The sequence below is a fragment of the Denticeps clupeoides genome, chromosome 1 (genome assembly GCF_900700375.1).
Source record: "Denticeps clupeoides chromosome 1, fDenClu1.1, whole genome shotgun sequence".
NCBI classification, from domain to species: domain Eukaryota; kingdom Metazoa; phylum Chordata; class Actinopteri; order Clupeiformes; family Denticipitidae; genus Denticeps; species Denticeps clupeoides.
This window is the reverse complement of record NC_041707.1, coordinates 22,598,361-22,624,391: the sequence shown is the minus strand read 5'-3', so window position 1 is coordinate 22,624,391 and position 26,031 is coordinate 22,598,361. Positions and strand designations below refer to the sequence as shown.

Sequence of the window (26,031 nt, the reverse complement as noted above, 5' to 3'; positions counted from 1 at the left end):
ACTGCCCTTCAAATAACAATGTTCGCCCCTTGCCCACCTCTTGGTTCTCTTTAGCAACAGAAGTTACTCAGACCTATTTGGGGAACATATTGCATGTGTTTCAACTCCTTGGTTCCTGGTATGAGTTACTCATGGTCAAGTGGCTTCCTCTAGTCGTTATGCCAGAAAACTCGAAAATTATTGTTAATATGCTCTACTGCTGAGATTTAGACATGATCCTTAGTTCAGTTACTATCCTCCAGTACTGCCAGAAGATGGCTATCAATGATAAAACAAATTTTATTATGGGAAATAAAATGACTCCAAGGTTACATACAGATTTGCTATTGTTTTAAATGTTTGTCATAATGGTGGTACTTGAAAGTTGTACTCATTATGAAAAATGCACATCTTTATAATATCTTGCTTTTACCTTGTCATTTTGGGGTACAATGTCTAACTACAGTTAGATTGAATAATCTAGAATTGATCAAGAATAAGTCTGTAACAACAAAACAGTTAGAAAAGGGTGACAGAGTACAGTCGTGGCAAATGTTTTGAAAATGCCACAAATGCTTGTTTTCACAAAGTTTGCTGCTTCAGTGTTTTAGATCTTTTTGTCAGTTGTTTCTGTGGTTTACTGAAGTAGAATTAAAACCATTTTATAAGTTTAAAAGACTTTTAGTGACAATGACAGCACGTTTATGCTAAGAATCAACATTTGCAATGTTGGCCCTTTTTTCAAGACCTCTGCAATTGGCCCTGACATGCTGTCAATCAACTTCTGGGCCAAATCCTCAAAAATTAAATCTTTTGTTCCACAAACCACTTAGTTCTCACTTTGGCCTTATGGCACGTTGCTCCATCATGCTGGAAAAGGCATTGTTCTTCACCAAACTGTTCTTGGATGGTTGGGAGAAGTTGCTGTTGGAGGATGTTTTGGTACCATTCTTTATTCATGGCTGTGTTCTTAGGCTAAATTGCCCACTCCTTGTATGACATTTACATTTACAGCATTTATCAGATGCCCTTATCCAGAGCAACTTAGGGTTAAGTGTCTTGCTCATGGACACAATTATAGTAAGTGGAATTTGAACCTGGGTCTTCTGGTTCATAGGCGAATGTGTTACCCACTTTCCAAATGCCCCAAACAATAGAAAAGGGGCTTTGTAAAAAATGACTTTACCCCAGTTCTCAGCAGTCCAACCCCTGTACTTTTTTGCAGAATATCAGTCTGTCCTGGATGTTTTTCTTAGGGAGAAGTGGCTTCTTTGAGATGCTCTCACACCTGCCTGCTGCCAGGGTGCCACCAGTGCAACTTCTGTCTGTCCTTAACTTTCTTGGGCACCCTGAAGCCCTCTTCACAACACTTGAACCTCTCTCCTTGAAATTTTTGATGTTCCGATAAATGGTTGATTTAGCAGCAATATCCTTGCATGTGAAGCTCTTTTTATACAACACAACGATGACTATACACGTTTCCTCGCAGGTATTCATGGATAACAGAGGATGAACATTGATTTCAAGTAACACCCTCCTTTTAAAGCATCCAGTCTGCTATCCTAACTCAACCAGCATGAGAGAATGATCTCCAGCCTTGTGCTTGTCAACACTCTCACTTGTGTTAACGAAATCACTAAAATGATTTCAGAAGGTCCTTTTGTGAAATGCTGTGGAAATGTTTTTTTTTTTTCGGATTAAGTTTATTTTCAAGGAAAGAGGAACTTTGCAATTCATCTGCTCACTCTTCATAACATTCTGGAGTATATGAAAATTGCCACAATAAAAACAGAAGCAGCCAAACTGTGTGAAAAACAGTAGCCACTCTCAAATCATTTGGCCATGACTGTAGATGTTGAGATTAGTTAAAGTGGGATGCAGGCCACTTACGCTCTTCACAGAGCCGCCCCATCCACCCCTCTGGACAGGAGCAGGTGTTTGGTCTCTGGCACATGCCACCATTCTGGCACTGGAGCCAACATATAGCTGCAGAAACACATAGTGTGTACATGGCAGTAATGTTACACATTACACATATTTGTGTGAGAGTCCTGTTTTAAAGCAGAAGTTAGTATTAGCAGCCCCTGTCAAAGCAGAAAGAAACCAACACCATCCGTAGAAAACATGCTGGGGAAGCTCCTCCATGTCATGCACAGTGCTGGAGCCTGAGAAACCCATCAGCAGCACTTTGACCCCTGCCATCAGTCCACAGAGTGAGACTGTTCTAGGAAAGGGCCACTTTATGGTGTATATGAAAAAGCAGGCATGTGTGTCTGTATGTAGATGTGCTAGTGCGAAGCATAAGTACAGAAAGGAGGAATCTTTGTGAAGAGCGGCGCAGACAGATCACCTCTGCAGGTAGGAGGTGGGGTCCAGGTGCCATTCTCCAGACAGGTGCTGCGACCGTAGCCCTCCATAGCATACCCACTGAAGCACGAGTACACTGCCACATCGCCAAACTGGAACACTGCCCCCCTCACCACCCCATTGGCCACATGGAGAGGGGGACCACAGGACACCCCTGCAGACAGCTGCCTGGTTATCTGCCTTATTCTGACAAGGTGTCTACTCTGCCAGCAGTTGGGGGTCTTCATATGCAATTGCATTAGGGCACACTTTTCTACTGCTGTGCTCTATCAATTTATGATTTCATTAAGATTAAAAACAACAACGCAGCCTTGAATCAGACAATTGTGTAAATAATTTTGAAAAATCTTGCGATCCAGAGGAAGCTGCTTATAACAGAGTGAAGAAACAAGGAATGAATATTATGAGCACACTTTAATCTGGCTTTAATAACAGATGTAATAAGAAATAAGTGGATGCAGTCAAAAATGGAAGACAAACAGACAAAAGGAAGTCAAATTTGCAACACAGGAGATGACCATGGAAATGAAGAACTGAAGATGGAATGAAACATGGTGGAAAAGAAATGAAAGAAGGATGGAAGCAATGAAAAAAATCTACGGAATGAGAAACATGAGACATGCTTTATGGAAATCAAATATTCAAATGTTGTTAATTGTTCCTATAAGCTAAATGAGATATAGTCATTTAAATAGAAAATAACGGATGGATTGTCTTGCTTTAAAAAACTGCCAAAAAAAAGAAATGTTTGTTTTCTCTTGCTAGGTGGGACTACTGTTGTGCCATTGCTGCTTTTGGCCAGTGAATAAAAATATTTTAGATGATTCAAAATAATAATGAGAATTATCTGCACAATTTGCTGTGTCTTTGCACAAGGAGCTTGCTACGTGTGTGTGTGTGTGTGTGTGTGTGTGAGATTTTGCACAGGTGCTTCCTGGGATTTCTCCTTCTGCACTCTTCCCTCGCATCCTCAGATAACCTGGTGGGCTTCAGTGTATTAACAAACTCCAAACTAATGACTAATGGGTGGTCCCTTTTTATGGCCCACAGTGAATAAAGATTTAGTTTCAGTGATTTGCTTGTTTCCAGTTTTCTATTTAAGAGTAAATCTATTTTTGAAACATGAAAACCAAATCTTTCTCTTCATTTGTGTACAAACTTTGTGTACATGGTGTAATTCCTGGAGATCTTTCTCTGTGGATGGCATAGTATTTTTTATTCCATGAAGTACAGGGTGACGTTATACCCCCTCTCCCCCCAGTCACATGTACATTATTATGTAACTTTTAAAAGTAAAGTAATCTCTTTGTGCCACAGGCTTATGCTATACTTATACTTTCAGAGTCACTTGCTGGAAAATAAGCAGGGGATGAAGGGCGTGTAAAGAACAGCGAAAGAGGAGGAATAAAATGAAGCAAGAGACTCATTACAACACAACCGACTGCCAAATGTGCATTCACAGACAGTTTTAGGCAAAAGTGGTCTCAGCAATAATCAGAGGTTCATGGAGCAAAGTTCAAAAGTCCCACCAGAATTATTTACCATTTGGATGAACAATCGTGTAAACATGCTGATAAACAGTTCGATTAATTAGAACAGAGATAATAGAAAGGCATGCAAGCAAACCAGATCACATTAGCTTTAGGAATGTCACTGCTTAAAGAAAACTTAGAATAATTGAAACGGCATCCAGTTAAGTTACACCAGAGCAAAGGGTTTTTACAGCTTGTTTCTTACGTATTTAGTGTAACACGGGTCACCAATAGTGACCAGAGGTGGAAAGAGAATTGAAAAATTGTAATTAAGTAAAAGTATCTTTAGTTTGATTAAATTCTTCTCAAGTAAAAGTACCCTTCTAAAATAGACTTGAGTAAAAGTAAAAAAAATACTAAATTTTAAACTACAGTTGGCCACAAAAGTACCAATATCTGAATTGTATGGTCCAACTCAAACATACAATAAAAAGATAAATTAAAGCCTAAATCAAAGTATCCATCAACAATTCCTTGTTAAAAAACTGAGCTTTTTGTTCTTTCTATAGCAAACAGTTGTATATTGGCTGTTTTTATGGACAAATGAGCACACTGACTGCTGGCATAATCACTGCTCATTTTTTTCTACACACAACACCCAATAATGACAAAGTGAAAAAAGTTTAATTGAGGTTTTTGGTAAATTAATTAAAAATAAAAAACTGAGAAAGCCCAGGTACATAACTATTCACAACCATGAAACTTACAATTGAGCTCTGGTGCCTCCTGTTTACCCTGATCATACTTGACTTTACATTATTTGGAAGGCACACGCCTGTCTATATAAATGTCCCACAGTTGACAGTTCAACCGAGCAAGGAGTCAAAGAATTTTTCTGTAGACCTCCGAGACAGGATTATCTTGAGGCTCAAATCTGGAGAAGGTTACAGAAATATTTTATGCAGCTTTGAAGGTCCCAATGAGCACAGTGGCCCACATCCTCCATAAGTGGAAGAAGTTCAAAACCACCAAGACACAAGGACAACCATGTCGGCAGAAATCCACCAATTAGGCCTGTATGGTCGAGTGGCCAGATGGAAGCCACTCCTTAGTAAGGAGTGGCTTCCATCTGGCCACTCGACCATACAGGCCAATTAGGCCTGTATGGTCGAGTGGCCAGATGGAAGCCACTCCTTAGTAAAAGGCACGTGGCACATGGAGTTTGCCAAAAGCCACCTAAAGGACTCTCAGACCATGAGAAACAAAACTTGGTATGAATGCCAGGTGTCACATTTGGAGGAAACCAGGCACCGCTCACCACCAGGCCAATACCATTCCTACAGTGAAGCATGGTGGTGGCAGCATCATGCTGTGAGGATATTTTCATCAGGAACAAGGAGGCTAGACAGGATAGAGGATAAGATGACCGCAGCAATGTACAGAGACATCCTGGATGAAAACCTGCTCCAGAGTGCTCTTGACTACTCATATTTGAGCTGGACAACAACCCTAAACACACAGCCAAGAGATCAAAGGAGTGGCTTTAAGACAAGACTTGAATCCGATTTAACAGCTTTGGAGAGCTTTTAAAATGGCTGTGCACCAACACTTCTCATCTTTCCAAGGTGCTACAAAAAGGAATAGGCCAAATTGGCCAAGGATAGGTGTACAAAGCATGTGGCATCATATTCAAAAAGACTTGAGGTTGTAATCACTGCCAAAAGGTATATCAGTGAAGTATTGAACAAAGGCTGTGAATACATGTGATGTACATGTGCTTTCTCAGTTTTCTAAGTTTCTAAACCTTAAGTAAACTTTTTTCACATTATGGAATTGTGTCATTATGGGGTTGAAATGTGAGGAAAAATGCATTCAATCCATTTTGGAATAAGGCTGTAACATAGCAAAACATGGAAAAACGAATTCGCAGTGAATAGTACCTGGATGCACTGTATAGATGCACTTACTACAGCGTGCTTTCAGGCTGCATGTGGTAGCTGTAAAAAGTTAAGTTAAAAATCTGATGCTAATTATCTGGGCAACATTCTCTAACAGCAGTCAAGTTGTCATTTGTGTCAAACAAATTGTGAATTTGTTATAACATTAAATCTTGAGATGACTTACTCTTTGCTTGAAGTGACGTGCGGAGCATTATTGTTTGGGTCAACAACCTTTTAGGGGATTTAATCACACATAGCAGAATAACAGAATTAAGAATTCCCGGAGACCTTTTCAATGGTTGTTGTGTAGCGTTCCGCCCAGATGCAGTACTGCTGTTTTCTGATTGGCCTTTTCTTTTTCTTTTTTGATTGGCTGGCATCGAACCGGCTTTAGGACCCAGCGGTTGTTTTTAATAGCGCGGAGCTGCGGTCGTGTTCTGAGAAATATGCCGCGCTCGAATCTGCGGAATTTCCTTTCGGTTCAGACGGATTTGTTTGTTTATTTATTTATTTTGCATTTTAAACTTTGACTCGGTAACTGGGGGGGGGGTTCCAATGTGGCAAAATACTTGTCAAAAAAATTTAACTGATTCAGTCAAATTACAAATTACTCACAAAAACTATTTATTTACAGTAACGTGAGTAAATGTAATTCGTTACTTTCCACCTCTGGTAGTGACTAAGCTACAGTCAGAGAAAGAACAAGAGTTAAGAGCTGTAGCTCTTCTCCAATTGATCAAAATTCGGAGAAAATGCATGCTGAAGCTTCCAGACAGAACTGTCAGTGACACGTGATCTGCAGGAATTGTTGGCACATGTAGAAGGGGAAACTCACTCTCACACAGCTCACTGATGGGAGTCCAGGTCTGATCACTTCGGCAGGTTAAGATGGCTGAACCCTTGGCCTGCTGACCTTTTGGACAGGAAATGGGCACCTGCTGGCCCACTGTGAAACCCCCCTGTGACATGTTGCTTCTGTCTGTCCCCCTTGGGGGAGGTGGGCAGGATTTGGCTGTGGGCATAGGGTTCATGTTTATGGTACAGGACTTTTGATATAAGTCTCTCTCCATAGCACTGCTAGATTGGTCGAAACTTTAGAATGTCCCTCTTATCTCTAGTCTGCTATGTGCAGGGGTGAGAATTCAAATAAAAAACAACCCTTTACAAACATGTATTAAAACCTACAAGTATGGGCAAAGATTTGTGACAGTAGAAACTGAAATTGAATTGATAATTTTTTTTTATTTGAATTTCACAAACTGAAATTGAATTGTGTGAATTGAATCAGAATGTATTAAATTGTATCTGAGTGCCGAAGAAATTGAAACTGCATTTTACATCCTAAAAAATTGAATAGAATATTGAGAACTGAATTTGAATTAGGAGAAGCAAATTTGTGTTACATTTTGCAATTACTCATACCTTAACTGCCATAAACGTAAATGTCAATTTGTTTAATTTATTGTGATTATTTATTTTCTTCATTTTAAAATCATTGTTTCCTTTACGGGTAGGAACCATGTTACATTTCGTGTTGCACACAGTCACCTTTAAGTGACGCAGAAAAAGGTTAAGAAGCTAGGAGAAGCCGTAAATTAAAAAAGGCATAAAGAAGATGAAACAAGCCATTTCAAAGTGAAAGCAAGCTGTAAAGAAAAGGAAGAAGATGTTGGGAAGGGTTTCTTGTTAAGTTTTGTTTCTAAAGCGAACTCATTCCCTCACGATTACATGCATCCAGCGAGTTTGACGGTGGATTTTTTAGTGGATTGGCGGAGAAGTGTAATGAAGGAATAAATACATTTGTGACTGATGAACCGCGGTGTCGTGTATTACCTGGAGGGAGTGATAGTCAAACTCATACCTGCCCAGACTCGCCTGACATGTGCACAATCGACAGCTTGTCGAAACGGGAACACAGATAAGCCACTGTTTAACGTAAAGGACACATAGGCTCATAAGGTTTTCTTGAAGAAGTCTATAAGTCAGACTCTAAAGTTTGTAGTCTGAAAAGTGACAAGAGTTGGAAACTACAAGAGACTGTGTATAGACTGACAGCAACGGTGTTTCATGTACATGAATGTGCATTTACGTAATTGGTGTAAATTCATGTTCAACTGAACCTTTATACTTTTACAAGTTCAGTGTGGGACAAGGTTATAATAAGAACTCTGTTAAGTGTAATTTACTCATATTCCAGATGTATATGGGCTAATTTGAAGGACAGTGATTTCATTTAGTTAAGCCCATTTATTCAGTATTTGTGAATTTTGTTGCCTGTGTATATATATAATGTCTAAATAATTAGAATGTCACATACAAGTAAAGAAGCACAGGGTGCAGCAGCTCCCCTGGAAGAAGAATCAAGTATTATGCAAGGAATAACACAGCCTAAAGAGCCTCATAGAAGTGAAAGAGCCTGGATATTAACAGTTTCAGAAAGAGCAAATTAAGGGGGTATTGCTTCGCTTTGACAGCAAATTTGAACGATGGAAAGCTCTGATTAAGGTAGCTAAAAGATCTGTGTTAAAACAGGATCCTCGTGACATCCTACAAGAACATTGCTTATGATGATTACTGAAGAATTGTCCAGCCCATGACATGTGTTGCAAGATGGATAACTGCATCTGGATCACTAAGACTGTAGTACAAAATGCTCAATCTGAAATGCAGGGAACAGCGGAGGAGTTGATTTGGCCAGATCATAGTTCTGTATTCTCATCCTCAGCTTCCAGTGTTTCACCTCCTGCCTCTAATGGTTCTAAAGCGTTTTCCATTTGCTCTAATGTGTCTTCAGTTAAAAGACAAGAAGCTGCTGCTGAGAATCCAGCTACAAAAGCTGTATTGCAGATTATGGCTGAACAAGAGGGCCACTAAGAGAAACTGCAAAAACTTAAAAGCTGAAGAGAAGTTGATTGTTGCAGACCAAGAAGCAGCTGCATTAGCTCGTCGTCTTGAAGGAGAAAAGGAAGAAACTGAACGTATGCTAGAATGACAGAAACAAGAGGCTGCTTTCTTAAAGAAACAGCAAGAAGAGAATGCTGCAAGAAGAAGGACTGTAGAAAACCTAAAGAGAGAACTTGAGCGTTTGGAGGAACTGAAAAGGCTGAATGCAGCCAAAGCAAGGCTTCAAGTGTATGATGAAAATTATATCAGCAAATAGGTTACCCATTCCAGAGCCCACAGATTTTAGTGGTGATCCACTCAAGTTTAATCATTGGAAGTCATCCTTTCAAACACTAATTGAAAAGAAAAACATTCCAAGTTCAGAGAAGATATTCTTCCTTCAGAAATATGTTGGAGAAGCAGCTAGAGAGGCCTATTTTCTGATTGGTTCAGATACTGCATATGCTGCTGCATGGGAACTACTCAATGAACGATATGGCCAGCCCTTTATGTTTGCCAAAGCCTGTCGAGACAAATTACATGCCTGGCCAAAAAGAGAGTTCTGACTTTGTGGACTTTTTACGCAGTTGTGAATGTGCCATGGCTCACAATGAGAGTTTGCATGTTCTTGATGATGGTGTTGAAAATAAAAAACTGACAGGCAAGTTGCCTGACTGGTTAAGCAACAAATGGAACCGGAAAGCCACACAGTACAAGCTGTAGCGTGGAAGGTTCCCAGATTTGAAGTATTTTGTAACATTCCTTACAATGGAGGCTCATATTGCTTGTAACCCTGCTACATCTTACTATGCTTTGCGGCAAGGGGAGCCGGAAAAGACAAGGTCTAAACCTCAGAATGTAGTGACCTCTAAGAACCAAGCAGCAAGTGCGAAAATCTTTACAACTAACACTACTGAGAAGAACATGTGTGTTTTGTAAGAAAACCGGACGTGTCTTACACAAGTGCCGCAGACTAACCACAAAGCCAGTTGCTGATCGAATCAAGTTCATTCAGAGTGAGAAACCGTGCTTCGGCTGTTTGAGTCCTGGCCATCAATCCAAGAATTGCAGCAGCCGGATGGTCTGCGACACCTGCTCAAAACGCCACCCCACTTGCCTACATGAGGATCGCTCAAAACAACAAGAATATAATGAGGCAAGTTACAATAAGGAAAGAAAGCCACAATTGCCACAACCACAAGACACCACTGAACACCAATAGGGTTCAGCGATACTACATCCAGTAGGGTTCAGACTTCACGGATAGTTCCTGTTTATGTGTCCATGCTAAGTGATTCAAACAAAGAAGTCCTCGTCTATGCTCTGTTAGATTCACAAAGTGGTGGGAGAATGGGGATCTCCGCCATCAGTTTTTCGGATGAAAGTCCATTTATTTGGAGCAGCTTCCTCACCAGGCTGTGCCAATTTTGGACTTAAACATCTAGCCACAGAAGGTCAGGATCAATTTATCCAAAGCACTGTTAAATTCATCCAAAGAAATGTTTATGTTCACGATGGACTGGTGAGTGTAAGGTCTGATGCTGAGGCAATCAAGCTGATCAAGGAAGCGAGAGAGATCTGCAGTGCAGGCAAGCTTAGACTACATAAGTTCATTTCCAACAGCAAGAAGGTATTGGATTCAATACCACAGGAAGAGTGTGCTGACAGTGTGAAAGAACTGGACATAGATTTAAGGGAGCCACTCTTGGAAAGAGCACTTGGGGTGCAATGGTGTGTATCCTCTCATGACTTTCAGTTCAGAGTTACTGTCAAGAAACACCCAATGACGAGAAGAGGAGTGCTATCCACAGCAGCCATCTACGATCCTTTGGGTTTCGTAGCACCATTTGTCCTACGTGGAAAGTTAATTTTGCAATAGCTGTGTCGAGAGAAAGCTAGTTGGGATGAACCACTTTCAGAAGAGCTCAGACTACAGTGGCAATCATGGCTACAAGATCTCCAAAACTTGTCTCAAGTAAAGATCAAGAGGTGCTACATACCAGCAAACTTCATAGATGTCAACACCAATGGCAATGTTCATTGCTAACTTGTCATGGGGAAAGCGTGTGTTGCCCCCACTAAGGTTATAACAGTTCCGCGGCTTGAGCTATCCGCAGCAGTGGTCACTGCTAGGATAGGTGCTGTGTTAAAAAACTAGCTTAAAATAGACAAACTTCAAGAATATTATTGGACTGATTCGAAAGTTGTTCTAGGATATATTAATAATGATGCCAGACATTTTCATGGCAAATAGAATCCAAAAGATCAAGTCCACCACAGATGCCAAGCAATAGCATCATGTGCAGTTCGAAGACAATCCAGCGGATCATGCTTTGAGAGGTCTATCAGTAGATCAGCTCAAATCAGTAGATCAAATTGGTTTACTGGATCAGATTTTCTATGGGATAAGGAGCTACCGACAAGTGATGCTAAGGTGGAAGAGGTTAGTGATAATGATCCAGAGCTTCGAAAGGCTCAGGTGTTCAACACCAGCACAAAGGTATATAGAACATTGTTGGACCGCCTGACTAAGTTTTCTGACTGGAGAAGAGCTGTTAAAGCTATTGCTTGTCTTAAATGTCATGCTAAGCAAGTCAAAGGTCTTAATCCTAAACTAAATGGAAGTACAAGTGTTGAAGAAAGACGAGAAGCAGAACTTTTCATAATCAGATGAAAAAGAGAAGCAAAGATTTACAACAATGCAAGGACATAACATCTAAAGACAAAGCAAACAAGCTACACAAATTAAGTCAATTTGTGGATGAGCAGGGTGTGCTGAGAGTAGGTGGACCCTTCATAAGATCTGGTCTTCATCCACATGTTAAACATCCTGCCATTCTGCCAAAAACAAGTCACGTGTCTTCTTTACTGATCAAGCATCATTATGAGAAAGTACAGCATCAAGGAAGAGCTGTGGCTGTAAATGAATTGCGATCCAATGGGATATGGGTCATTGGATGTGCAGTTACCTCACACATCTATAAATGCATCACATGCAGGAAGTATAGCAGGAACACAATATCCAATGATGACAGATTTGCCAAAGGACAGAATGGAAATGACCCCTCCATTCACATATTGTGGCATATATGGCTTTGGACCATTCTATGTGAAGGATGTAAGAAAGGAACTGAAGAAGTATGGTCTTCATTTCACTTGTATGTGCCATACATATCGAAATGCTTGATGACCTTAGTTCACATGCTTTCATCAATGCATTGCGTGCATTCATTGCAATACGTGGGAATGTAAGACAGTTGAGATGTGATCAAGGTACCAGCTTTGTGGGTGCAAAAGGAGAATTCATGGACACAATGAAGAACTTGGATCATAAACAGTTGAAGGAATATGGCTGCGAATTTGTAACGAATCCCCCATCATCAAACCATATGGGAGGAATATGGGAGAGACAAATAAGGACAATCAGAAGTGTTCTAACAGCAATCCTTGATCAGTCTGCTAGAAGACTTGACAGTGCTTCACTTAGAACCTTGCTGTAAGTGATACATTATAATTTTTCTTCATCTAGCACCTAACAATCTCTGAGCATGCTCTCCACTGACAAGTCTGAGCCTTATCAGGGCTCTTAGTTTGTAAACTCAATATTCTATAGAAATCGAACGAGAATTGCTGGTGTCTTCCTCTTGTAAGTCGTTTTGGATAAAAGCGTCTGCTAAATAAAGTAAAGTAAAGTAAAATAAACTATTATAATTAGCAGACCCCTGACAACAGAGCACTTAAATAATCCAACAAGTCTTGAACCACTCACACCAAATCACATTCTCCTTATGTTATTCTAACATAATATTGCCACCCCCTGGTCAGTTTGTGAGTCAAGATCTATACCTGCGTAAGAGATGGCATCAGGTGCAGTTCTTAGCAAATGAGTTTTGGACAAGGTGGAAAAGGGAGTATCTTCTTAACCTTCAGCAAAGACAGATATGGCAAAGGGATAACAGAAATACCAAGGTTAAAGACATTGTTATACTTCAAGACGACAGTGCTCCACGAAATCACTGGAGACTAGCAAGAGTCACAGAGGTGTATCCCAGCTCTGATGGAAGGGTCAGAAAGGTAAAGCTGTTGATTAGTGACTCAACCTTAGACAAACAGGGAAAACGCGCATCTAAGTTAGTTTATCTTGATAGGCCAGTACAAAAAACAGTTCTACTGGTTGAAGCAGAATAAGCATGTGTTGAATCGAAGTAAATGTTCATAGCTTCAGGGTTCAAATGAGCAGGGATGAGATTTGGTGGGAGTTTAACTGCCATAAATGTAAATTATGTCAGTTTGTTTAATTGATTGTGTTTATTTATTTTCTTCATTTTATAAACATTGTTTCCTTTACGGGTAGGAACCATGTTACATTCCGTGTTGCACACAGTCACCTTTAAGTGATGCAGAAAAAGGTTAAGAAGCTAGGAGAAGCCGTTAATTAAAAAAGGCATAAAGAAGTGAAAGTAAGCTGTAAAGAAGAGGAAGAAGATGTTGGGAAGTGTTTCTTCTTAAGTTTTGTTTCTAAAGCGAACTCATTCCCTCACGGTTACGTGCAACCAGTGAGTTTGACGGATTTTATGGTGAATTGGCGGATAAGTGTAACGAAGGAATAAATACATCTGTGACTGATGAACTGCGGTGTTGTGTATTACCTGGAGGGAGTGATACATACAATTCAATTTCAGTTTGAGAAATTCAGATAAAAAAATATTCAATTCAATTTCAGTTTCTACTGTCACAAATCTCTGCCCATGTAGAGTGGTAATCAGGTGCCAGGTCTTGTAGTAAGATGACATCTCAAAGTAAAACATTAAACAAGCACTCAAGAAAAAGTGTTTGTGCAGTATATACTAGTGTACAAACTGGAACGTTCAGTGGAAAGGTGCAGTATTACATGCAGTTGGTAGACATTAAAATTAATTAAATGTAGTATCTACTATTTATTTTAGATTTCATGTATATTCATTCTGCTTGTATGTTGTCCTATTTTATGTATTCAGGCAACTTAAAAAATTGGGTGGCAAAAGAATAAAACATTAGCATATAGCAAAGCAGTACCACGAATGATTAATCTCTGTAAAAATCCTAATTGCAAAACTGGATAATTTGTAGTAGTGTAAATTTTAGGGTGTTTAACTTACGTGTGCAGACAGGAAACGGAGCATTCCAGGAGCCATTTGGCATACATTTGACCAAGGGCGCCCCGAGCAAACTGTAACCTTTATTGCAGTGGAAGCTGAGTGCACGTCCATCAGATGCATTCTTTTCCACTATGCTGCCTTTTGGAAACTCAGGAAGGTTTTCACAACTCTTATGGGCTTCTGAATGAAAGACAGATGTGAAGTCTGAGTAGTCTCAAACATCCTAAAATCTGAAATATGGACACCATAAAAATCCCTACCAACACACTCAGGAGGATTTCCACTCCATGTCCTGTCTTTCTGGCACGTTAATAATGAGTCCCCCTGGAAAAGAGATACAAGAGACAAACCACCACGAGTCATGCAGTCACATTTCCAAGCACACCTCAAAAAATTATTTAGAAAAATGTGTATAAATAATTTAATGTTAAAGTGTCATTAACATGACAGCAGACATTAAACCCTTTCAGCAACACAAACACACAGCAAAATAAAATTCAGTACCTTCATTTCATATCCTGAAAGACAGCTGTAGACAGCCCTGTCCCCATAACTGTGACCAGTGGCTTCAACCATCCCATGAAGAAGGGAAAGAGGTTTTCCACATGTCACAGGTACACAAGATTTGGATGAAAAGGTGGGAGACCAGATTCCTCCAAACTACACCCAGAGGGAATTAAGAAATTAATGGCTCATCAAAAAGGCATGTTTCTATTTTGATGTACACACCCATGTTACTACTTACTTCACATTTGGAGAATGCAGGCCCTTGAAGTGTAAATCCTGTCTTGCAGGACAAGGTAACTGTGCCACCCACTAGGGTGATGTTCTCTCCTGTGACTACAACCTGTGTGATGTTGGCAGGGAGGAGACAAGGTGTTGGCTGACACTGAATGCTGTGTTTGGACCATGTTGCATCACTCTGACAGATCACTTTGTCTGTCTGTGTGACCAGCTCAAAACCTTCTAAACACCTGCAAATAAATAAAGCATTTTTATAAGCTTCATGTTGACCTCTTTTCATATTTGCTGAAATTCAATAATTACTTTCTGGTTTTGGGGTAGTTATGACAAAAGAAGTCTAAAGTGCAGTGTATGTTTCTGTATTTATATGAACAATTCTTTTTGACCAAGGATTATTAATGTTAGATTCATGCATGGCACAATGTGGCATGTTCAGTGAAAATGAGCTTTGAAATGGGAGGTGCTCATACAGTAAAGAAAGACATTTAAATGAAGGTGGAGTTATTTGATATGGTGTATAGGAGGTGCTTACATGTTCCTACTTAAGACATACAACTTAGTGTACTTACTGCAGGGCTTTAATATCTTGCAAAACCTATTCAATTAAAATATGTCTGCCATTTCCTTGCCATTTCAGATACATGAATTTCTGGTTACAAGTGGCAATGTGTATGAACCTACTACTTAAAATATATAGAGACCAATAGAAATATGTGATCATGTGGTTTGTGAAAAACAATCTATCCTCAAAAGCCTTAAAATTAATATTCATTATGTCTCACAATACAAAGTTTTAGTCCCGTATTTTAATGCAATTTAAAAGAAATATATATGGCAGCTTACCTGTATTGTACCTGGCTTCCAAAAGTGTATGTTTCTCCAACAGTCTGGGTGTTTGTAATGTAGGGAGGGGCTCCACATGATACTGGTTCACATGACAGCCGAGGATCAGCCCACTTCCCTCCTCTCCCACAATTGATGTGAGGAGAACCCCTAAGCCTGTAGCCTGGTCTGCACCCATAAGTGATTGTTTCTGGAGGGATGGCACTGCCACCCTGAAATACAGCATTAGGCACAGTAGGTGGAGTAGAAGAACATCTGCCCCGGGAACAGATAGGCACACCTGGACTCCAGACTCCTCCTTGTTCACAAACAGACTTTGTAGGCCCAAGAGTCCTATAGCCTTCATCACAACGGAACCAGACTTGATCGCCACAGTTGTGTTCACGACCCAGAACTGCTCCAAATTTAAGTACAGGGGGGGAACACACACAAGGACGACACTCAGGTACTGTTCCAACCCAAGCACCATCCTCTGCACAGCGTAAAACTGGGCTGCCCACAACCTCATACCCAGGAAAACAAATGTACTCCACCACATCCTGGAACATAAAACTTGACCCATTAAGGTACCCGTGGCTGATGTCCTCTGGAGGGTCACATGTAACTATATCACACTGGGGTGGTGGTTCATTCCATAATGCATCTTCATTGCATATTCTTCTAGAACCTCCTGAGAGAGTGTAGCCTTTGTTGCACTCATATACAACCTCGCCTTTGTAGCTGTAGTCAGCCCCTATGATTCGTCCATTGGTTATAGGTGGAGGATCACTGCAGAAAGCTGGGTGGCATGAAGGGTTAGCATGACTCCAAGTACTATTTGACAAACAGATGCTGACAGAATCCCCTTTTAGAGTAAAGCCAGACATGCAATTGAACACAATTTTTTTACTAAATGTGTACTCCTGTCCTGTCACTAAGACGTCACTAGGAAATACAGGTTGTCCGCAAGACACTGCTTTGCACTGCGGATCTTTACCATTCCATTTCCCATCTGCCTGGCATGTTCTTGTGCCACTGCCCAGCAGGATGAATCCAGGAAGGCACTCATAGTGGATCACTGCCTGAAAGACAAATGAGGTCCCCAGAACTATGCCTCCAGCAATGTCCCCTGGGTGTCCACAAGAAACCAGCTTGCATATGGGTGGTGCATCACTCCAACGATTGCCAGAGACACATTGGCGCAAACTCTGACCCTCCAGCTCGTATCCTTCCTGACAGCCATACTCCACTAGGCTGCCTAACACTGTGTCAGTTATGGTAACTGTGCCATGGTCAGGAGTTGGGGGTATTTTGCACCCACCAGGGACACAATGTGGAGATGTGCCATTCCATGTACCATCATCTTGACAGACTAGTACAACTATTTGAGTAATCTCATAGCCTGGGTGGCAACGGTAAGTAACAGCAGTGCCATGTAGGTAGCTTGTGTCAGCCACAGAAGAATGATTCAGAGATGTGGTGGATGAATGGTTAGGGATTACTACTTCACTGAGCTCAGCACTTGGGTCAAGCACTTTTTGATAATCCCCAAAATCAATATGTGGTGGCAGACCACAGTCAGTGGGTACACAAACAGGGATAGCACTTGACCAGCCATTTTCCTGACAGATCAAGTTGTTTTCTCCTACCAGTTGGAATCCTGGGAAGCAGCTGTAGAAAATGGTCACTCCATATTTATGGTCCAGACCTTCAACAAAACCATTGTCAATGGGCTGGGGAGGACTGCAGTAAATTTGTTTACAGGTGGGTACTTCCTGATCCCATTTGCCCGTCTCCAAGCAGGTCAGTGTTTTGGGACCCTCAAGACGATAACCCTGTTGGCAGGAATAAGTAACAGAACGACTGAACTCCAGCTGGGAATAGGCAACCATGCCGTTGGTGATCTCTTTTGGTAGGGGGCACTCAACAGGATGGCAAACTGGCTCCCCTCCAATCCATTGTCCACTCTGTCCACAAAGGATAGTGGCATTGCCAGCAATGTTGTACCCAGGTTTGCAGCTGTAGAGAGCACTACTAAGGTACGTAAGACCCTGTACATTCACTATACCATTAGGGATTTCATAAGGCTGTGGGCACTCAACTGGGCTGCACTCCGGTGTAGGTGTACTCCACTGTCCATCAGCCTTGCAAACTACTGTGGATATTTTCCCTGGGTGGAACCCATCCATGCATGAATAAGTGACCACGCTGCCATAATATGAAGATGCTGGTAATGGGTCGCCAAAAGGAATCTCTGGAGGTGGTCGACAGAAAACTTGCTTACAGACTGGGAAAGAGTCATTCCATTCCTGAGATGGGGTGCAGCGGAGGGTGCTGGAGCCATGCAGAACATAGCCTTCCTCACAGGATAACTCTACTGTTCCTGAGTCCGAGTACAGATTTCGCAGCACCAAGTGGTTCTCTTCCAGTGGAGGTTCAGGGCACTGAACTGGTGAGCACCGTGGTGTCTCTGTCTTATCCCATTTGCCATTCTTCAAACACGTCCAGATGGCATCGCCAGTTAATTCATAGCCCTCTTTGCAGACATACACCACCTTGCTGCCAACCTGAAAGTTGTATCCTTGATAGAGTCCGTTCTTGATATCTGGTGGATGATCACATGTGAGGAGAACACAAACTGGGGTATCACTGGACCATTGTCGGTTGGCCTGGCATACACGCTCAGCTTTTCCAATCAAACGGTATCCCTCGTTGCAGGCATATGAAATCTTACTGTTATATACATAATGACTTCGCCTTTGTGGATCCTGAAAAAAGGAGTTGTTAACAAAAAAGGAAAAACAGAAAATAATCATCACTTTAGACAATAATACATGCTTACCCTGATGTAACCTTGTCTTAGTGATGGGGGGTAGGAGCAGTTAATGGGTTGGCATGTGGGTAGAACCCCACCCCATTCCCCATTAGCTTTGCAGGTTCTTCTTTTCTCACCCCGAATAAAAAAGCCTTTTTCACAGGTGTAGGCAACAATGGCACCAAAACTGTAGTTGGTTCCGCTGACATGTCCTCTTTCAATGCCTTCTGGTTTCGAGCAGCGAACAGGAACACAAGCCACACTGAGAGGCGAGGGCACCCACTCACCTCCCATGATACATTTGAGCATACCAGTGCTGTTGAGCATGAAGCCCTCCTCACATTTGTAGCTCACCTCTGTGTTACTGGCATACTTGGGCTTGTTAATTGAGTCCAGTATGGCATGGGACAGATCAGGAGGCCTCTGACAGAAATTTGCAATGCAGTGTGGTATATCCTGGCCATCAGGTGGCGCCCACAAACCCTTGGCATTGCAAAGCATTTTGGTATTGTTGCCTGCAGTGTAGCCATCAGTGCAGAAGTAAATAGCAGTATCACCAAAAAGCTGGTGGCTTGCTTGAGGTAGGGCATAGTCAATATTCGGAGGTGGGCCACAGGAACGGGGGACACACTGGGCAGAACTGTTGCTCCACTCACCACTGGAAAGGCATTCTCGATTCTCTACTCCCAACAGTATGTATCTGAGGTCAGGTAAAAATAAAAATAAACACATAGAAAACAGAATCCCCTTCCCAAAAAACCATATACATAAATACAACTTTATCTATAGCTACAGCAAGACTAGGAATATAACCTCATGAAGATCTTCTGTGTTGAGCTGTAGTTACCCCTCTTTGCAGATGTAGTGCACTTGGCTGCCCAGGGTGAAGTTGTCCCCTATGGTCACAGCATCTTTTAGAACAGGAGGGTCCCTGCAGTTCACCCTAGCACATAAAGGTGGTGGTGAGGCCCACTCTCCTAGGGCCTCACACAGAAGTTCAGCAGGGCCCTGCAATCTTAAAGACAGCAAGTCTATTACTCCCTTATTCAGGTCCAGATGAAATCAGTTAGTGATTCATGATAATTAAATGAATACCTTACCTGTACCCTTCTTTACATGTATATATCACAGTTGACAGGTATTCTTTTCCATTCAGGGTAAAATTTGCTTTGTCAACATTTGGTGGATCATCACAGGTTACAGGTTTGCAGACAGGAGGTGCCCTACTCCACTTCAGACTGGACAAACACTGAATCTCTACAGACTCCTTTGGTAAAAAGCCTTTGTTGCAGCTACATAGGCAATGAAATGCTAGTTAATGTTCATTCATTTATCATTTCCTACAGTCTTTGTGTCTTATGTAAAGTGAATAAGTTTCAGTGTTACTTCTAGAACTCACAGTGATACCTGAAAGAGACCTTGCTTGTGACAGTGAAATTTGTACCCTTGATGATTGCATTTTGTGGTACAGAAGGTCGCCTACAAGAAAGTGCTGCAAAGAAGAATATACACTTAATTCAACTGCTTCATGTTTTGTGAATAAACAACTAAAAATACAATAAAGGCTCTAGAAATAATATATATGTTTTGCAGATTTCCTATGATTCATAGCTATCTTGATAATCATAAGGCTATGGGCCTTGTGTAATTTTTATTTGGACATTTGGACAGGTATTGTTCTGATTTGAAACCTCATAGCTACATTTTACTATGTACTTGAGTAAAAGTAGAGTTACCCAGGGTAAAATTTTACCCCAGTAAAAGTCCCCCAGTTAAATTTCTACTTGAGTAAATGTACAAAATAATTTTCCTTCATATGTATTTAAGGTTTGTTGTAGTTCTAAATTCCAAATCAATTCCTTTCAGGTCAACTTCTGACATCACTTTTTAGTAGAATGTCGTTAATTACTCTGCCACTGATAACTATTAAAATGATAATATATTTACATTTATGACATTTATCAGATGCCCTTATCAAGAACTTACAACATGTAGCTACAGGGACAGTAATTCTGGAGACACTCAGGGTTAAGTGTCTTGCTCAGGGACTGTGGTTTCAGACCACAAAGTCTTTGAAAGCTGAATCTGTGAAAATTGTGGATTAAAATCCTAGTGCGATCGAAAGGCAGCACATGTCCAGGCCCGTCTAAAGTTTGTCATCCACCATATGGATGATGCAGAAGAGGATTGGCAGAATATCAACAAAAGGAGACAGGATGACTGATCCATATTACGAAAAAGGGAAAAATGATGAATGGGGAAAAAACCTCCTTCAATCAGTGAGAGCATTAAAGATGAAGGTTCTAGAGTAGCCTAGTCAGTCTCCAGACCTCAATCCAATAGAGAATCTGAATCTGTACCCAAATCTGCATGGAAAAATGGGCCAAAATACCTGCTACAGTGTGAGCAAACCACTCAGATGTCTCTTGTAACTTCACGGCATAGTGTGTTACCAACTGTTTTCTTGGTGATTATAGTCCCAGCTGCTTTGAGATTGGCAGGTATTTTATGGTTTTTAAATTAGCAAATGATTGCACCAATCCAATGACACCTTTTAACCCAGCTGCTTTGTGATGGTCTTGTAGCCAATTCCAGCCTTGTGTAGGTTCACAATCTTGTCTCCCTGATATCCATGGAAAGCTCGTTTGTCTAGGCCATGGTGCAGAATCTGGATAGATTTATTGATTCTATGGACATGTGTTTTTATAAAGATGACAAGTTGAGAAGCTCCCAATATCAGCTCCTTACCTGTATAAAACTGGGAGACCCAGGATCAAATTCCACTTACTTCCATTGTGTCCCTGAGCAAGACACTTAACCCGAAGTTGCTCCAGGAGGACTGCCCCTGTAGCTACTGATTGCAAGTCACTCTGGATCAGGGTGTCTGATAAATGTTGTAAATGTAAATGTACATGATATCTATAAAGCTAATGCTTATCATAAAACTGTCACCGAACTTGAGCACATTTTTCACTGATGTGTTTTAACCAGTAACAATGAACATACATTGATAGACACCACCATCTAGTGGAATAAGATATGCAGCTACACATGCACATAATAATGCACACGTCTGGGATTGCCTTTGGCAAACAAAAATAAAATTAATAAAAGGGTTACACAAATATGGCGCAATATTGTCTAAAGATGCATAATACTCATGTTATATGATTTATTACCATATCATGATTTATTACCATATTACCAAGATTTAAATATTGAAATGTAAATTATTACAAATTTATTATAATTAGGAATTATTTTTCATTTTGAAACACCACAATCACCCACAAAAAGCATATGTTTTATGTTTTTCTTTCAATTTAGTAGGCTCACCTCTGCAGTATGGTAATTCCCTATCCCATGTTCCTGCCTCAGAGCATGTGACATGACTTGAGCCAATCAACTCATAGCCCTCTTCACAGGTAAACACCACCACGCTGCCCATAATGAAGATGCTGCCATCACGGTGTCCAAACTCTGGGTTTCCAGGGTTCTTGCATTTTACTGGCTCTGATGAAGCACAGAAACAACCAGTGAGATGAGGAAACGGTAGATCTTGTTGTTGTCAGGGTGGACAGTGTCTCACCTGTACAGTTCCTTCCATCTCCACTGTAGGGGTAGATGCAAGTGCAGATGTGTGACCCATCAGCGTTCTGACAACTGGCATGCTCGTCACAATCAGAGCCTAGTGCACACTCATCCACATCTGCAAAAGACACACACATTATTACATCAGCCACAATTTCATTATTTCACACTCAGATTTGCAATATTGTAATGGATATATATCCCACCCAGGCATGCAGGGGGGTTTCCGGCCCACTTCCCACTATTGGTGCAAAGCATTTTTGGCTCCCCCAGTAGATAGAAACCAGGTCTGCACTGGTAGACCACAGAACTTCCAGCATAGGAGTCTGAAGCCCTGTGGATGCCATGCTCCAAAGGGGGTGGCACCCCACAATTCACTCCTGTACAACACACAAGGTTAAGAAAGCTTGTTTTAAATGTATTTTTCTAGTCATCTATAGTTATCTGATCATTTATGAAGTATCAAGCAGGTTAGACCAAATAGTGCAGTATCTGAACACTAGTAAAACATTGATATATTGTTTCTAATAAATATGTGTGAAATTCTCACACTTGTTACTAACTTTCACAACGTGGCAGGGAGTGGCTCCATTTCCCGCGGTTAAGGCATTTTTGCAAAGGCTCTCCCACCAAGTAGAACCCAGGATCACAAGACAGGTGCACTTGAGACCCCGGACTTACTGCCAGGCTGGAGGCACGGAGGTAAGGAACAGCATGATCCAGCAGGGGGCAGTCTACCATCATGAGAGAAAAAGTGGCATAATGTAGCTCAACATATGGTTTTTGTAAACAAAATGTAAAATGATCATCAGAATATAACAGCAATTAACAAATATATATATATAATCCTTATACACTGCTCCCTCGGCACCAAGGTGATGGGTTAAATGCAGAGGACACATTGTGAAATTGTGTTTAACATTGTGTTTCATTAATGCTTCATGTACTCACCTGCACAGAAGAAGCAGTTGGGGTTAACCTTCACTCTTCCTGTGACCCCTTCAAGGAAATCTGGCCATGCAAACACATTCCCTCTAGCTAGATCATCAGGGCAGCTGCTGGCCAAAGCCCTGATCTGGTGACAAAGAAGAAGGGTGGGATGCTAGTAACACTTTCCTATCTAACAAGCATCTAATGCATACAGTACCAGTCAAAGGTTTGGACTTGGCTTCTCGTTCAATGTTTTTTCTTTTTTTATTATTTATTTCTACATTGTAAATGAATACTGACAACCTCCAAACTCTGAAGGACCACACATGGAAGTATGAGGTAAACAAAATAGTGTTAAAACAGAACATATTCTTCAAAGTAGCCACCTATTGCTTTGATGACAGCTTTTGCACAGAATGAAATCTTTGCACTGTTTTCAGTTAACAGGTTTGTTTTGTCAAGAGTTAATTCCTTGCCTTCTTTTTGTGTTTGAGACCATCAGTTGTGTTGTGCAGAGGTAGGGTTAGTCTTGTGAATAGCATTTTTTGACTAGTGTTCTAATCCACATTATGAAAAGAAACCACTAAGCAAAGTAAAGAGAAACCACAGTTCATTAGTTAATCTGTACATTTAGAAAATGTAAACATATCAACAAACGCAGTTGCAAAGTTCATTAAAATGCTATGAAAAAACTAGCTGTCATAAGGACCACCCCATGAAAGAAAGACCAAAAGTTCCCTCTGCCTTAGAAATCACACATTAACAGCACCTCAGATTAGAGCCCACATAAGAGTTCAGACACATCTCAACATCAACTGTACAGAGGAGATTAGATTGGTTAGTATATATAGTTATATAGTTTGGTTTTCTGAGGAAGAACAACAAGTTTAAGAGAGTTAGCCAAGAAACACAAGGAATGGATGTTAGCACATGCATGTGTGGCTCCCACTGTGAAGCATGGAGCATGTGATGGTATGGGGGTTTGCACTTAGCGGGATCTTTTTTTTTTCTCAACATAACAATGACCCAAAACACACCTCCAGGCTGTGTAAAGGCTATATAACCAAGAAAGAGAGTGATAGAGTTCTGCATCAGATTTCCTGGCCTCCAAAATCACCTGACCTAAACCCAATTGAGAGGGTTTGGGATGAGTTGTAGAGAAGGAAAGCAGCCAATTATGCAGCCATATTAATCTACAATGTAGAAAATAAAGAACCATTGATTGTGAAGGAATGTCCAAACGTTTGACTGATACATAAGGGGACAGGACAGTTTTAGTACATATTGCATATAGACTATTTTCAATATAGTTTTACTCCAGTCCACCATGTATCTAGTTGCTTAATGGATGAACCTGTTGAGAAGAGAGGACGTGGTCCCAAATGTTGAGCTGACTGAGAGATCCCACAAACGACTCCACAGGGTTAAAGCCCTCACCCCTCTGGTCCTGGTCTTGGCCTAAAACCAAGGCTCCTCCTCCTTCAAAAGGTTTTGTCCATGTTACATAATTTCATTAGATATTCCTTGTTTGCAATTATTATCATTTATATAATTTGAATGATGCAGTGTATGATAAGTGGCATTCTGGATGAGAATGGCACTACACCTGGGATGGTGGTGCCAATGGACAAGTTCTTCCCGCCATCTGTGGGGTTTCCATCAATGTAAACCCGCCAGTCGCCATCTTCACTACGCCACGACACACCAATGTGATGCCAGCGGCCATCATTCACTGCTGGGCAGTCAGTGATGCGCTCCTTACCATTCACGTACAGAACCCAACTGACAGACAAATTAAACATAGACATAGAAACACATCCGACATAAACACACATTTCTAATGATTCTATCAAAATTGCTTATTAAATTGATTTGTAAAATGATTATTGGTGTTGTTGGTGATTGTGTTGTTTCACAAAGACTCACCCATTGTAGTCAATTAGCAAAAAAGCATTGTCAATCCCTCCATCTACAGCATAGGAGACTGGTGTGCCATAGTTGATTGTATCTGATGACCTCATCCAGAATGTACAGGTGATTGCTGTCAGGGTGGGCATGAGTCCATCCATCATCACAAAACCATGGATACCAGACACCTCAAAGTCCAGATTGAATGAAGAGGACATTTCTGAAGGAATTAGGAGAAGCTTTGCTCAGGAGCTACTACATTTGTAAACAAACTTTTTTTTACCTAATTATCAAAGCATGGTGTTTCCTTTCAATGGTGAATTTGAAGATCAAATGCATAAAGGTTATACCAATTCTGAGGTTCTTTCAAACTTGGTCCAGCACTGCATCCCTCTTTTCCAATGGGACCAACGTACCCCAAAATTCAATACATCCTGGTGACAGAGAGTGCTAAACTAGACCATCTAATTTACATATGCTTAGAGGTGACAGCCTTCAAAAGAAAAAAATCTATGAAGGAAAAAAAAACACAACTGGCCCCTGAATTAGACTGGCCACTTCTGGACAGATTTCACTTGACTAATTCTTTTTGTTAAATCTCAGTTAAATGAATTTCTGTATTGACATGAAATGAAACCACAGTGTCACATTTGACACTCAGGAATAATGCAAGATTGTTAAGGTTCTTGTCATAACTATATGCTCTCTGTGCACTGTTTTAATGGAATATAATATTTATCATCCTCTTTTTTCCTGTCTGTATCACTTTCCTGCTTCACTGATAATGCATGGTCCTTAATGCTGTTCGAAAGCAATAATTTCCTTTAACAGCTTTTATTCATAGCATCAAATGCTATGTTGCAGCTTATTTTGTCTCTTTCTTTTTCCCCTCTGCTCTTTCACTGTGGTGTCTATACCTGTCTCACACCTGGTTCCATTGAACCCAGGGGGGCAGCGGCAAGTGAAGGCACCAGGTTTGTCCAGACACGTGGCTCCATTCAAACACGGGTCGGGGTCACATTCATCCACGTCCACCTCACAGTGATGGCCAGTGTATCCACCAGGACACTCACAGCTGCATGTGAACATACATTCACTTAGTGGCTCGTTGTCTGCAAACCTATAAAAGTTTCAAAACCGTCTTGCCACTTTTACCTAAAGTCATTGACACCATCCTGGCAGCTTCCTCCATTCAGACAGGGGTTGCTGTCACAATCATTGATGTTGAGCTCACAGGTAACACCGGTAAATCCTTGAACACAGGCACAGGAAAAGCCCCCTGCCATATCCCTACATTCACCTCCATTTTTACACGGGCTGGATGCACACTCGTTGATTTCCAATTCACAATTAGATCCTTTAAACATATACAAAAACAAAAGTTGCATATTGATACTGTTCTGTTTTTTACTTTATTAACTAAACTAACTAATTGCAACTAA

The 26,031-nt window shown here is 40.9% G+C and overlaps 1 protein-coding gene across 4 annotated transcripts in view; it reads right to left on the bottom strand.

The window, feature by feature from the left end:
• svep1 (sushi, von Willebrand factor type A, EGF and pentraxin domain containing 1) overlaps window positions 1-26,031 on the bottom strand; it is a 65,732-nt gene that overhangs the window by 1,799 nt on the left and 37,902 nt on the right. Inside the window, exons 24-45 of one of the 4 annotated variants that reach the window (XM_028987964.1) lie at window positions 25,745-25,946; window positions 25,507-25,664; window positions 24,608-24,809; window positions 24,288-24,463; window positions 24,036-24,160; window positions 22,703-22,826; window positions 22,315-22,485; window positions 21,958-22,131; window positions 21,750-21,869; window positions 21,497-21,673; window positions 19,568-19,652; window positions 19,261-19,452; window positions 19,008-19,175; window positions 18,188-18,860; window positions 15,367-15,578; window positions 14,525-14,753; window positions 14,284-14,439; window positions 14,040-14,103; window positions 13,780-13,959; window positions 6,594-6,770; window positions 2,330-2,500; window positions 1,870-1,965 (exon numbers count right to left, since the gene is read on the bottom strand). In XM_028987964.1, the coding sequence (XP_028843797.1) occupies window positions 1,870-1,965; window positions 2,330-2,500; window positions 6,594-6,770; window positions 13,780-13,959; window positions 14,040-14,103; window positions 14,284-14,439; window positions 14,525-14,753; window positions 15,367-15,578; window positions 18,188-18,860; window positions 19,008-19,175; window positions 19,261-19,452; window positions 19,568-19,652; window positions 21,497-21,673; window positions 21,750-21,869; window positions 21,958-22,131; window positions 22,315-22,485; window positions 22,703-22,826; window positions 24,036-24,160; window positions 24,288-24,463; window positions 24,608-24,809; window positions 25,507-25,664; window positions 25,745-25,946 (4,032 nt within the window). Of the gene's footprint in view, window positions 1-1,869; window positions 1,966-2,329; window positions 2,501-6,593; window positions 6,771-13,779; window positions 13,960-14,039; window positions 14,104-14,283; window positions 14,440-14,524; window positions 14,754-15,366; window positions 18,114-18,187; window positions 18,861-19,007; window positions 19,176-19,260; window positions 19,453-19,567; window positions 19,653-21,496; window positions 21,674-21,749; window positions 21,870-21,957; window positions 22,132-22,314; window positions 22,486-22,702; window positions 22,827-24,035; window positions 24,161-24,287; window positions 24,464-24,607; window positions 24,810-25,506; window positions 25,665-25,744; window positions 25,947-26,031 lie in introns of all 4 variants that reach the window. The other 3 variants (XM_028987797.1, XM_028987883.1, XM_028987948.1) reach the window with 3 other exon arrangements.